The 14,490-nt window shown below is 36.7% G+C and overlaps 1 protein-coding gene across 3 annotated transcripts; it reads right to left on the bottom strand.

The window, feature by feature from the left end:
- Window positions 1-1,765: 1,765 nt before the first annotated feature.
- LOC145034849 (zinc finger FYVE domain protein) lies at window positions 1,766-12,811 on the bottom strand. 3 transcript variants are annotated; one of them, XM_078983390.1, is made up of 28 exons: window positions 11,612-12,811; window positions 11,292-11,436; window positions 10,930-11,205; window positions 10,673-10,840; window positions 10,365-10,583; window positions 10,157-10,251; window positions 9,871-10,042; window positions 9,137-9,558; window positions 8,927-9,050; window positions 8,594-8,689; window positions 8,291-8,500; window positions 8,067-8,214; window positions 7,191-7,986; window positions 6,782-7,108; window positions 6,477-6,698; window positions 6,296-6,386; window positions 5,998-6,075; window positions 5,611-5,901; window positions 4,277-5,529; window positions 4,072-4,176; window positions 3,752-3,983; window positions 3,229-3,669; window positions 3,004-3,135; window positions 2,754-2,925; window positions 2,542-2,657; window positions 2,366-2,451; window positions 2,173-2,272; window positions 1,766-2,063 (listed from the first exon to the last, which is right to left on the bottom strand). In XM_078983390.1, exons 1-28 carry the CDS (start codon window positions 12,673-12,675, stop codon window positions 1,998-2,000), a joined length of 7,647 nt encoding a protein of 2,548 aa, XP_078839516.1. In that variant the 5' UTR covers window positions 12,676-12,811; the 3' UTR covers window positions 1,766-1,997. The 3 variants fall into 3 exon arrangements, with proteins under 3 accessions (XP_078839516.1, XP_078839519.1, XP_078839520.1); XM_078983393.1 differs by having other exon boundaries at window positions 11,292-11,422; window positions 11,612-11,772; XM_078983394.1 differs by lacking the exons at window positions 10,930-11,205; window positions 11,292-11,436; window positions 11,612-12,811 and having other exon boundaries at window positions 10,690-10,788.
- Window positions 12,812-14,490: the final 1,679 nt, after the last annotated feature.

Genomic DNA, 14,490 nt, shown 5'->3' with positions numbered 1-14,490 from the left:
TCAGGAAGAAAAAAAAATTAAAAAATTAAAAAATTTAAAATAAAAAAATAAAAAAAATAAAAAAATAAAAAATAAAAAAAGTCACCCCACTTCTAATAATAATTAGACAAAACTTCAAAAATGGTCCCAGTAGTTTTTGAAAATCTGAAGTTTAGTCCCTAATCTTTAAAAACCTCACAGATGGTCCCTATTGTTTCAAAACTTTTAACAAATGGTCATTTTCGTTAACTCCGTTAGCTTTAGGCCGTTAAGTGAAGGGTATTTCTGTCATTTCACTACTACAGGGACCATTTAAAGGCTCTCTCTCTCTCTCTCTCTCTCTCTCTCTCTCTCTCTAACGACCCATCTTCTTCTTCCTGCAAATTAGTGTCCCAGATGAGCAAACCCATATTTACTCCAGCTTCCCCCAAAAAAAGTTCTAGGTTTAAGTTTTTCCCACTTACTCCCGCCTCCTTTATATTCGCACCTCCGATTCACGATTCTTCAACATTCTTCCCTTTCGATCAGTTGTTCATTATCCATCATTCTACACAAACACAGGGATCTATCTGCCATCACCACCTCTGACGATCCACAAGTTCAGTCAAACACGAAGCTACAGTCCTTCGCTTGTTTTATATTGAAATCAATATGGCATTCCTCTCGTGAAGCCAAGACCTGATCCTCCAGTGACACCACCTCGATAAAAGCCTTCCACCAGTGTCGCTTTCCTTCAGCCATTCTCCTCTGTCATCGCCATCATGCACCAGCTCTTAGTAAGCTCTGTGAACTAGCTCTTGGTAAGCTCCGTGAACTCAGCCTAACCCCATCCCTGTACTTTTAATCGACAATAGGAGAATGAGTAGACAGATTTGTTTCTTGTTGATGTACAAACCCCTCTTTTGTCACTTTATTCCCAACGTCGGTCACCTTCTTGGTTCTCTTAGGCACCATCTTCATGCTTCTCACAGACGGCTTCATGCCCTATTTGCCAAATTATATCTTCATTTTTTCTAGGCTTCAATGCTTACCTTGTGGGATTCCGGTTTTGCAATTCTGGATCATCCCTAGTAGTGCTTCTTCATAGGTCGAGACCGGTTTCTCATGATGTAATTCGGTGGACAAATGTGGAGTTTTTGATTTTGGGTTTCTCGATTTGGTGTGTATGGGAAAGACCATGAGCAGAAAAAGTTGAGCCCAGATGTTGTGTGTGTGTGTATATATATATATATATATATATATATATATATATATATATATATATATATATATATATATATAAGGTTCAAATGAGAACCAAAAAAGGTTAAAAACCGTAAGAACCTCTAATTTTAGATGTTTATAAAAAGTTTAGGGTTTATGGTGTTTATAAAAGGTTTAGGGTTTAGGTTTAGAGTTAGAATTATTCTAAACTCTTTATAAACATCTAAAGTTAAAAGTTCTTACGGTTCTTAACATTTTTTGGTTCTCATTTGAGAGAGAGAGAGAGAGAGAGAGAGAGAGAGAGAGAGACCCTTAATATTAAACATTTTTTTTTCTAAAAAAAGACAAATCTTCATAAATGATTCCTATAACAGTGAAATAACAAAAATACCCTTCAGACCAAAAGCTAACGGAGTTAACGTAAAGGACCCTTTGTTAAAGGTTTTGAAACCATGAGACCATCTGTAAGGTTTTTAATGATTAGGGACTAAACTTCAGATTTTCGAAAAACAGATCATTTTTGAAGTTGTCTAATAATTATATAACTATATAATATGATATATATTTGAATAATGTCGACAAATTGTGAACCACTTCCATTTCTTTGCAAATTATTAATATAAATATATAACAAAATCAAAACAATTTTTTTTGTCGATTTTGACATGAAAACTTTCAAAATCAACAATAGATAACACTCATACAACTCAGATGATATATACAACACCTCTACCTTTTTTTTTCTCCTTGTATGGCAAAAATGCTATAAAATGTGCATTCAACATCAAAAAAAAAAAAAAAAAAAAGCCACAATTTTACATGTACTGAGACAGCCATTGTTTGCACATATCCAGCACTGGAAGCGCATTCGCATGTAATGCCTGCAACATTAATCAGTATCATCACATGTTAGTTTAATAAAAATTATTTATATATATATATATATATCATAACCTTTAAAAAATTCATCTCATCTTTGTTTATATTTACCTGATGTGCAACATATTGAACATCAGCCACACTTCCACTTCTAGAAGCAATCTGGAACGCACTTTTTAGACGACCACACACCACACAAGCCAAAACCTTCCTGAAAAAAAAAAAAAAAAAAAAAAAAAAAAAAAAAAAAAACATTGTAAATTTGTATGTGATTTATGGGAAGTTATTAATTAATTGAACTAACCTGTGGCTGCTAGTTAACATGTCAATAAGACGATCAGGTCGTTCTTTATGTTTGTTGGCATATACATTAATAGCTGCTCCCAAAACCTACATCCAAATACCATACAAATTTTTATAAATCTTAAAATAGTCTGTTTATTTTTGGTTCTTCATATAAAAAAATAAATAAATAAATACCTGGTCCCAGTCATCATCTTCAATTGTACCCTTAATATTTCTGAAAAATTCAGTCAATTGACCGCCTTTTTTCCTATCAGCAAGGGATGACGCGACACCAGCATATATATCAACAGCTGGAAAAACCAAGTTCACACTTTCAGTTTTCATATTAATCCAACAAAAGATTATTATTTATAAAATTCTCAAAAATATGTAGATATAATTGTTACCAGAAAGCTTGAACTCGTATATCACTTGGAAAGCTAGGTCGAAATTCTTCTCCACCAGAGTTTCTGCAATCTCACACCTCCTCCTGAAAGTTTCTGCATCGTTTGGATTTCCAAAAAGAGAGTATTTCCATTGAGGCCCATCTGTATCATTAAACGATTTAACCACATCCACCTGTACATTGTAATTTAAGAACATGTTAACACATCATAAGGGTAGAATGGGAATATAGAATGTTACAACTTGACCTACCTGCATGGAAACTCGGGCAGAAAATTTGATTAGCCCTTCTGCTGTAAGTTTTTGTGCACGTACACCCTTGCTCACAACCTTAGTTGAGCCTCCACTTTTGTATCTTTCTGATAACGCTTCATCAAAATGCATCTTTACCAAAAATAAAATATATATACAGAAAATAAATAATCAGGTGCAATAGAGATATTAAAAAACAAAAAATGAGAGTTACTTGATACTTACTTTTGCATTTTCCAAGTGTTTTATAGCTTCATCAAGAGCAGATGAATTCACAAATAACTGAATACAACATAGTCCAGCAGCCACATGATCGTTCCCTATCACCTGGAATCTGTATAGGTAGTTGAAGTGTTTATGAGTTTCACAGAACACACATATGCGGCTGAGCGCAGCTCCTGTATACTGCTTCACTGCCACATCAGCTGTTTCCATGGACATTCTAGAAGCCATCACTTCTTCTAGAACAGACATGGCTCCATAACCAACACACAGGTCACACAAATCATCGATCGATCCATAGTCGGTTGATAAAGGATCTGGTTTTTGTGGGGTGGATGATACTTGAGGAGGGGTAGGAACGGAATTTTCCGGAAAAAATAGCATGCATGCATCCTTGTAATGACCATGTCTAAACATAAACTCAAGCAGATCTTCACGTGTAAACTGCAAAAAACAGATACCATATGATGACAAAAAAAAAACAATGAAATAATATTGGTAGGAAATTTAACTGACTGATGCTTACTTCTTGTAAATAGTTGACACATTCAAGATATCTAATGCTATCCAGATTGCTACGTGGAACATCATCTTCAAATTCTGAACTGTTAACTGAATTTTCATTAGAAGCTTCTTGCAATCTTCTAGACCTTTCCGATCGTGGAAATGTAGATGGCATGTATAAAACATTCAGATACGAGTCAGCAGAAAGAGAATCGTCCAAGATCGCAGGTGCACTTTTAGCCAAATGGTCATACCTGCACCATATTAAACCTTGTAACATTAGCTTAACTTGATGATTACAACGTTGCTATTTTACACAATTTACCCTTGTTTTTTACTTACATGGAACGAACAGATGACACATCAGCTGGCGGGCCACCTTCGATCGTATTAATGATATCTTGAATAACTGGAGCAGGGTCACCCTTGTACAACTGAAGCGCTTGCCTGTATGCACAATGTGAAAAGTAGATTATGAAATCCAGAAACTAAAAGTAAAGATATCTGAAGGTTTTTGTAAATGGAAATGAGAACATTATTAACATACTTGAATTTGACACGAGCTTGAGCATAGTGTTCCATTCTAATTAATGCAAGTCCCCACGCATTCCACACAGCAAACGCATCAATCTTGCATTTCTTGCAAGTATACACAGCCATGCTATATCGTTCTTCTAGAATCAATCGATCACGCAACCTTCCGGAAGATTCCTCATCAGCAATATCATCAAGTGAAGCAGCAATTCCGTATCCCAAAAGGCTTTGCAAAAGTTCTGCGCGTCTAAGCCAGGTGTCGGAATGTGATAGGGTTTCAGAAAGCTCGTCTGGAGCCTGACTGCCCATGCTAGAACTCCCGGCATCAGAGGATGTGTCCTCCATGTCTTTAGAAAGGACAGAAAAGTCATTTCCCACAGATAGTTTTCTAAGTTGAGATTTCGCGTAAAGGAGCCCCTGAAGAAATGTCTCTGTAGCATGATAAGCACGACCGATGGTTTCCATTGATGCGTTTTCAGGTAATGTTTCGGAGCTTAAAACAGCTCTCATTTGATTAACACATAAATCCAAAGCACCTTTGGCTGATGTACTCTCGTCTGAACACAGAGAAAGCAGTTCCTTGAATAGAATAATGTCAGGGGCACTTTCGTAATGATGCGAGGATCGGACAGCTTCGTCTTTATTCGGGTCGCCCGTGAGCATCCACTGTTCAGCAATGGAAACGGAAGGAAGACGATCTTGCCCTCCGTCCATTGTGTATGATGAGACACGGTCTTCTTGAATCCCAGCCATAGCCTCCCATGTAGCTCTTTCAGTCTGTGTCAATCCAGACCCTTTTCTTTTCCTTTGTACGTCTTTAGGGGCTGCTTTTTCAGCACTGTTCCTTGGGTTCCAAGAAAACGCCCTACGTGCCTCCTTTTGCAAGTTACTTAAGCTATTAGAAAAAGAAGATTTTGTTGGAGTTCCTCCTACTTTCTGCTTTGCTTTTGGACCTGACACCTGTATCCTTGTCTCACGACGTGGCGGGGCTATAGTCACAGCAATTGCTTTTGCAGCGTATCTAAATATTTTATTGTTGTCCCTTAATGATGGGAATTCTTTAAGTATCAAAGAAGCAGAATGGAGTTGTTTGCGCATTAGTAAAACTTCCAGAATTAGTTGGGGATGTTCGTGTAATGCAGAGCATCTTTGCTGCCATGGCAAGTGTAAAATAGCCAATACGCGAAGGCCTAACGCCCATAGATTAAGTCGGGAAAGCTCCGGTTCGTTCAAGTTGCTGTCTTTTCTTTTCAAGAAAAAATGAACCTTCAAAACAAAATAACAAGACATATTAATATCATAAGTTTGATTGTTTTGAAAATGAATTACTGCTAAATGTGATCTTACGAGTAATTGTTTGGATCGAAGATTTGGCAACTGTTGCATTGCGCCCATTGCAACTCGTAATGCGTCTTCTGAATCGCGAAGGGAAGATAGAAACCGTGAAGCTTCTGCTGGGCCGCCACCTGTGATAGGATCTGCTGTGAGAAGTTTTACAAGTTGACGCCCCTGAAGTTCTCTACGAAGGTCAATTGATAACCCTGCACTTTCAGCAACTTCTAAAGCAGCTGAAACAGCTCCCTTTTCAGCTAATCTAAGTGCAAGACCTTCTGGATCTTCCTTGCACTCTGCCTCCACCTGGCATATCAAGAACACATGGAGTCATGGACCATAAAAAATGGTGAAATTTTAAAAGACTAATTAATAAAATAGAATAGTTTTTATGTGTGTAACCTCTTGCCAGCTGTTGTAACGCTCATCTGCAGATAATATGTGACTGTACCTCATCAAAGCTTGTCTTCTGAGAACAACCTATGTACATGACACATATATTGAGGGGTTATGATTTGATAAAATAAAGGGAATGGCAATGTAGTTTGTAATTTCTCCTTATTATAGCATTGTACTTTCAAATTATTTTTTATTAGAGAATCCACCTTAAAAAAATTACCCATTATATAATTGAGATTTGAATTATGATGACATTGCTATTTCTTGCATTTTACCCTAAGGTAAACTCCACACTAAATACCTCATTCTTGGAAGGATCGGTTTCCAGCAAGTGACAGTGACACATGGTGAGAACATCTAAAGCAGCATCTAACTCCCACCTATGCAAATATCTGTAGTACGAGAGAAAACATTTATGAATGAAACATATAGCCATAAAAAAAATAGAAAAGATTATGGTGTGAATACAAATAGACATATACTTGAGGGCAAGTTTTGCTGCAAGTTGTTTATCTTTTAGTCGTCTGCAATATTGCCAGCTATTGCTTGGAATTCTAAAGTTTGAGTGACTTGAAGCATTGAATACTGTATGATTTTCCTCTTCACGCTCAATGAGTAACTTCAGTAAATGATCTGAAGCACCATCACGTAAGCATCGATCAGAAAGAGCAAGAGCATCCATTAGTTTTCCTTCCTCTATCAATCTAAAAACGTATAGGAAAATGAAGTTTTAATGTTGCAGCATCGAATAAAAAAGTTTAAAAAAAAACATATGTAGTAGTAGTACCTTTCAACAGCTTTTTCATACGGTTTTTCATTCTCCCATCCAAAAGAGAGAAAAACTGTTGTATCAATTTCAGCAGCTTCTGACTTGGGTGAATCTTGCCATATACCACTTTCATTTGTAGTGTCTGTAAGAACAGAAAGGCTGCTGGTGCCAACCGCCGCCAGCTCATCATGTTCTAAATCAGAATCACTATCATGCTCCCGAAACCTCTTCACAGAAGTTTTCGCCTCAATTCCATCATTAACCGAATGCTCAGCAGTTACAGCTACCTCTGAAACTCGGTGAAGATTAGTTTGCATTTGTATCCACCGATTCAAGGTCGGAAACCTGAATTAGAAGTTAAATGGTATTCAAAATCAGGTAACCAACTAACTGAATTCAGTTATATAGGAGAAAAGACGAAAGTAACCTCTCGGATTGATCAAGTGCAAACTCAAAGAACAATCTATCAGCATCATGCTTCTGGACTGACCCTGGCCCATCAGTCAATGAGCCTGACATGGTTGATGAGTAGTCATTTCCACCATATAAAATACAATTCCCAAAAACACATGCTAAAACAGCCCTGACTGGTGACAGTTTCACAAGATGCTTTACAACATCTAACTGAAGAGGGTACAGGGGAACTCCAGGTGTGGCTGAGGACGGACAATAAGAACTGGGCTTGGCTTCTTTTGAAGATGGGGATAAAAGTTTACCCTCTGAACTACTTTTAGGACACGTAGGGATGACTGCTATGTCTGCCCAACCATGACCAGATCTTGGTGGATATATTGGAGGTACACATGCAGAAATCACTTCATGTACAAAATCAGCAGACATAATTTCAGCTACTTTTGCAGCTGCATCAGTGCTACCTCGGTCAAACACCAAACGAGTCAAAAGATCTTTAGGCCATTCGTATATCAGAGAGAAATAGTTGAAGTCATGTGTAGTATCTGTCCCATCCACTATGTCTCCAATAGCTGCAATATGGAGGATAAATTGGGAAAGGTATGTTGTAGCTTTTGAAGTCAACGGGCCGTATATTCTCTTTTCAGCCTCTTTAGAAGCAGTTGACTTTTCAACTGATGATTGTTGTCTCATGGGTCTCAATCCAAGCCCTACAACTCCATCTTTTTCATCAGGATACGTGCTCTCTGCTCTCATATATTCTCTTTCATATTCTTCATCAGCAATCGCTCTTGCAAGATTATGAAGTTTACCTAAAATCCATCAAAAATATACATATAAATTATCACTGTATATTGGAACTTGTGGCATATAACTAATGGTTACCACTTACCACTAAGAAACTGGCGTTTCCCCATGTGAGCATCTTGAATCATTTGATGAAGCATAGCAAGAGCACGCTCCCTAGGTCCTTGCCTTTGGAAATTTTTGGTACTTATTAGGTCTCCTGTTAAAAGAGCCTGAAGTACTGGAAACTTCTCCTGAAAAAATTAAAATCATAACATTTAATTACTGTTGTATTACATGGATAAAAAAAACAAGAAATTGAAATCAGACCTGTTCCAACAACTCCTGTAGACGTTTGAGAAGACGCTTCACGACTGAAATTATTCCAATTTCATAAATTTGGTCCCAATAAGTAGCTCCCATTTTAGGAGCACGTCCAGGATAGATCTCTGACAACATGACTTGAGCCTGATCTAGAAGCTTCTGGGACAAAGCTGAGGACTTTGAGGATGCTGTAGCTACATCGATACATAGAAGAGTCTAGAAGGAAGCATGAACATGTAATAAGTTGGCATATACAACTAATGAAGAAAAGAAAATAAGAAAAGAAAAGGGGGAATAGAATAATCATACTGCAACTAAAGGACCCAATTGAGAGCGGAGAGTGGAAAAATCCAAGTCTTGGACAACAGAAGTTTCATCAGCAGCACGAGAAACAGCATCTGCAGCCTTGGGAGACACAAAAGGAAAGCATTGGACTTTAAAATGAGCATATTCCAGTAAATAGCAATGTACTTTACTCTCAATATCAACATGTGCTATTATTGGTTAAAAAAATATAAGTAGGTTGCTATTATGGGTAAAGAAATGGAAGTGAATTGCCTATATTGGTAAAAAGAGTAACGTATGTTGCTAATTCCTGCAACTTATCGAACAGAATAATAATTAATACAGAGTCAAACATACAGATGCTCTTTTAAAGGCTCCATCCACCCATTCAGCCAGTTCAAGAGTCGCTTTATCTTCTGGAGTTAGGGAAAAACGGTTTACAGCCTCTTCTCCTATGTCATACTTTGCCCTCTGCATGCAACTGCAATCATAGAAAAATGGTCAAAGTCAACTTAAATTCGATAAGTCATATCATAATATTTTAATTATTAATAAAATTAAACTCACAGATTAAGCAACTTAGATGGAGCTGCACGTAAGACAGTAGATGCCTCTTCCCATTTCCATTGACGATCAGACAAGGGAAGAAGACTTTGCAAGATTGATAAACGCCATTCCCAATCCTCAATAAAAGATCTTGCTTTTGAGATTCTCCACTCTAAAGCTTGTCTTCCATCAGTAGGGACATTTCCGTCAATTGCAATCTCCTGCTCAGTAACACCTGAAGGTAGATTTTGTCTCAATATATTAAGGAGTCCACCTGTGAAGGATACCACCATTGTATTCCCTTCTTCATTGGTGCATTGATCACCACTTTCCTCACTAGTGGATGACGTGTCGGGGTGCGTCCTAGGTGGCGGAGAGGGTGATGAGTCCCGAGAAAGATCATCCAGATGTAAAAGTGAAATAATAATGTTCACCATCATTATCTGCATTATTATAAAGATGATCATCTCATTTTTTGTAATAAACATGCCATGAGAATAAGAAAAACACCTATAGATATGAATAATGGAAAGGGCAAAATGCAAATGTGTTGCGATTATGGGTAAGGAACCGTAAGTACGTTGCTATTTATGTCCAAAAAAACATGTTGCTATTATTGGTTACATAGAGATATTATCAATAAAAAATGTAAGTATGTTGCTATTAAGGGTAGATGGTATAGTATATTGCTCTTATTGGTTTAAAAAAAAGGCAAAATAAATACTGTTGTGATGAAAAAGGGGCAAAAAAACAACCTTGCGTGGAATGTTGGTGACAGCCTCTAAATGAATCCTGAGGTCTTTTAAGTAACATAATGCCATTTGGTAGCTTTTTACTTCATTATTCTTACTATTCCCCATAGCCCTTAAGGCAAGAACAGCAGACTCCATGGCATAGCGCATGTGCATAAGTTCAACATCTTTCATCCTGTGAAACACAAAACATATGGTTATTATTAATTAAACTACCATATAGCAAATAACTGAACAATAATAATAAGTAAAATGTAGTGAATAAGAATCATAAGAACATGGAGAGTACCTTTTCCAGGCTGCTAAATTAGAGGTGATTGGTTGCATGCTAAATAACTCAATAGCATCTTGAAATCTTATGTCTGGAACTACATCAAACAAAACCTGTTTTATAGGAACAAGGAGATTAATACCTCTAGAAAAACTTATGGGACTTTTGGTGTACTTCATTTGGATTGGGATGTTACATAAATGGCCTAGAAAGTTTACAGACTTACTCGAAGTGGGCTATGGATCGATAATCTTTCAAGAACAAGATTTTCAACAAATGGATCCAACTGTAATTCTTGGTTTTCAAACTCGGTAGTATTCCCTTTTCCAGACAAGAGTAATGATGATTTCAAACTCCATGATTGTCCAGAATTGACACATGCAACAAAAGAAGCCAGATCAAGCTGGTAACATAGGAAGTCACAAAGATGTTCAACACAAGACACCTGCCAAAATCAACAAGTTATACTAACTCTATATTTGGGATTCACCAGCTGATTCATATGAAACCAAATTTGGAAACAAAAGACTATACCTCATCTGATTTATTACCATAAAGAGAAGATTCTTCCAGCCTTAGAATTTGTGATTTACTAGTCCACAAAAGCTGCATCAACTTCCTTCTCATATCTGTTTTCCCAGGCAAAAGATCCCAACCCATAACAGCAACAAGTGGTTGAAGTTGGGGGTATAATGAAAGAATCTACAACATATTTAGACATGGGACTTATAAGACCTCTGTGAATTTAGGGGTATAATGTAAGAAAAAGGACAGGGTCACAGGGAACATACATTGCTAGCTTCTTGAAGTTGTTCCCTTTTGACAGCAGAAAGAGCAACATCCATGACACATTCAAGTACATGCAACCCAGAAATACGGGCATAATGATACATGTCTCTCATGCATGCAGATATAGCCGACTTAAAAGATGATGTTTGATCACCCGATGGATCAGGTGTCATCTGTGCAACAAAACTTAAAAGTCGTGCAAGAGGGGGTGGAATCTGGTTGCCATTCAAAACTTTATGTGTCTCTATCTCTTCTGATAACAATTCTTCCTGGATGGACTGCAAAAGGCACATCCTGATAGATTAGATTATTGAAATAAGGTGTATAAAAAGTACAGCAGCATATTATAAATGCTTCATCACACCTGTATCATGTTTACAAGACGTATGGAGTTTGATGAGAGTGCTTTCTCATACAATGACAGCAATTTACTTCGCATGGAAAGCCAGGTGTCATCATAGTCCGTCATTCCTGATAAACCCCTCTTTAGGAGATCTTGCAAAACCATGCTATTTAAACATCACAAGGGATTACAAATGAATAACCAACATAAAAGTAATTTGATAATGACCATTGTTGAATCATGTTCTTAATGCTGTAGAATTGGAAAGAACAGGAACAACAAATATCTATCAAAAAATTGGGAAAGTCAATCTTAAAAGAAAACAGTGTTTTGGGGCATACCGGTAATCAGCTTCCTCCACACCATAATCAAAGTGAAGAAATTGAATATGTGTCATGGCTCCATCATTGTTACCTTCCTTCAAGCATTCCTTCATGGCACTCAAATGCACCATCTGAGCATAGCTTTGTATCAATTCAAGAGACTTAACATCCTCGTCTTGAACTGTTGGTGAAATAGCCAAACCTGAATCATCACCACCATCATTCCCTTGTACCCACTTGACCTGCTTTGATATGTTCTCACACAGTGCTTGAAAAATACCAGCATTTTCCAAAATTACTCCTCTCAAACACACCATTTCACCTTCTTCAATCTCTAGAGTAGCACCAGAGGTCCCCTCTTCTTCACTCTCTTTGACGTCCAGTTCAATCAAATCTGGCCTCAACCTCTTGAACCCCACCTCCGAGATTTTGTTCAATACTCTCAAGCACTCCTGAAAATCCCAATGTTTAGCACTGGCAACATCCTGGTCAGCTAAGTGCCCAGTTCTTGAATCAAAATCATTAATATCCATTTCGCTGGTATCCCCTTTTGACTCACTGAACTGCTGTTTTGAATCAATATCTCTAATACTCGTTCCACTGGCGTCCCATCTCGACTCCTCAAGCCTCTCACTAGTACCCGTTCCATCTCTCTTAATTGAATCGAGATTGGCAATATCCATTTCATCTTGACCTAAATTATCGATCACTTTCTTAGTTTCCAAAACCCTAGACGTAATAGTCTGAACATAAAGCAAAAATTCAGCGCGCAAACGCAAAGTAGCCGAGTCAAAACTCCAAACTCGCGATGTAGGATCATTAAATTGGAGGAGTTCAAGGGTACATAAATAAGTGAGAAGAGCAGGGGAAGAGTTAGAGCTGAAAAGGATAGTCTCATAACGGCCACCACTCGCCACTATTGTTTGGAGGATAGCGCGAGCTAGGTCGGGGTTTCGAGATCGGAGAGCGAGAATGGTAGCTCGAAACGGTTCGATTTGACCCAAGAACAAATGGTTTGCTGTGAGGCGAGAAAGCAGGTCTGTTTCCATTTCCATCACTGCCTGTTGCGGTGTAGATTCCATCGTTGCCTGGGTCTATAGAAGAAGAAGATACATAGGTGAAAAGGTATCTGGATAGATACAGATGAAAGTAGAGAAGGGATGAACGACAAAGTTGGGGCAAGAAAGGAAAGAGAAGAACGTTGAAAAGGGTTTATATAGTTAGTGACACCCAGTGGTAGTTTAGGCGATGTTTGGGTGATGGGTCTGTGGACGAAACAGTTTTTGTATGATTTCATGTTTTAAACTTGGAAACAGAATTTTTTTCTAAATTGATTATCGGGTTTCATTTACTTCTTCTTTAAGTTTAAATCACTTTAAAGGTGATTATACTATTTTAAAAGCTGATCTATCTTATCTTATTCATAAAATAGGGATGAAGTTTCGGACCGGTTCGGAACCGGAACTAGTTTTCATATATTATAAGAGTTGTGAACTGAACCGTCGGTTTCGGTCCCTGTTTTTAGATTATTTTTCAAATGAGAACCGGTTGAAATATTATTGATTACATGTTATCTTTCGAAGCCTGTAAATGAGTCAATATTTAACCAAATTATGACTTTTTGCATTCTAAATTGATGTAAAAACACTAAATTATATGATAAAAAAATAATCAAGTAATTATAACTTAATATGAGTGAGTTATTTACATTTTAAAAACGTGACAGATTCAAAAAAAATAAAAACAAAATGTTGAAACAGAAAATACGCAACATTGATATGTTGTCTTCCAAGATCTATAGTCGATTCAATATCTAACAAAAATATGTGTTTTTACGGTCTAAAATAAAATAGAAACACCAAATTACTTGTTGAAAACAATAAGTAATCCTAACGTCATATGAATAAGTGATGCACATTTAAAAAAACATGTTAGATTCAAAAAAAAAATGTTGAAATAGAAAAAACAACATTGATATTCTTTGTTTCTAACCATATGTCTGATTCAATATCTAACCAAAATATATGTTTGTACAGTAAAAAATGAATAACAAACTCCAAATTACATGTTGGAAAAAAGTCAAGTTCCGAGTTCATGTGAGTAGATTATGTGCATTTTAAAATACGGAAAAAAATGTCAAACCGGTTTTGGTTTTTAGAACCGGGACCGATTTTCATAAAAAAATAGAGAATCGGTAACTGGACCTTATTATCAATTCCGGTTCTAATTTTCATAGATATCATAAAGTGAATAAGGATCTGTCTAGAAAATCGGTAACTGGGACAAGAACAAAAAGAATGATCTCGAATCGGTCTAGAAAAAAGAACCAATAAAAGACCAAAAAAAATGTTGTTTCTAAAAAAGATTGGTTTAAAACTGTCATGAGACTCAAGAAAAAAAACAGTCTTATGAAAAATCAAACCATTCTAAAACTGTCACGAGGCCCATCTCAAAAAAGATGGAAAGCCAAGTTTATAAGCATATCATTTTTATGTTAGTTACATATTTTTTAATCATGTAATACTCATTGTCTTCCTTTTTTTCTTTTATTAAATTTTAGTGTATCCTTTTTTGTAAAATTTAATGTATTATTTTAATGTTAGTTACAAATTTGTTGACAAAAAAAATCAAAATCAGAACAAAAAAAATCAAAAAACATCAAAACCAAATAGAAAAAACCCTAAAACATAACCGAAAAAAACGCATGCAAATACCGCAAAACTGGACAAAAAAAAAAGATTGGTCCGAGAGCGTTCGATAACGATCTGAGACTTCCAATGTGCATCTCCAAAAAGCAATATTGTTACATCGAACCATCAGCCCCACCTCTCGTTTGAGATGGTGCGATTGCTTTTCTTTAACATCAATGTATAAAGCAAAACCTACAAAATCATTTC

Source organism: Lactuca saligna, chromosome 3 (genome assembly GCF_052625555.1).
Source record: "Lactuca saligna cultivar CGN05327 chromosome 3, ASM5262555v1, whole genome shotgun sequence".
NCBI lineage: Eukaryota > Viridiplantae > Streptophyta > Magnoliopsida > Asterales > Asteraceae > Lactuca > Lactuca saligna.
This window is presented reverse-complemented; position numbering and strand designations above follow the sequence as displayed.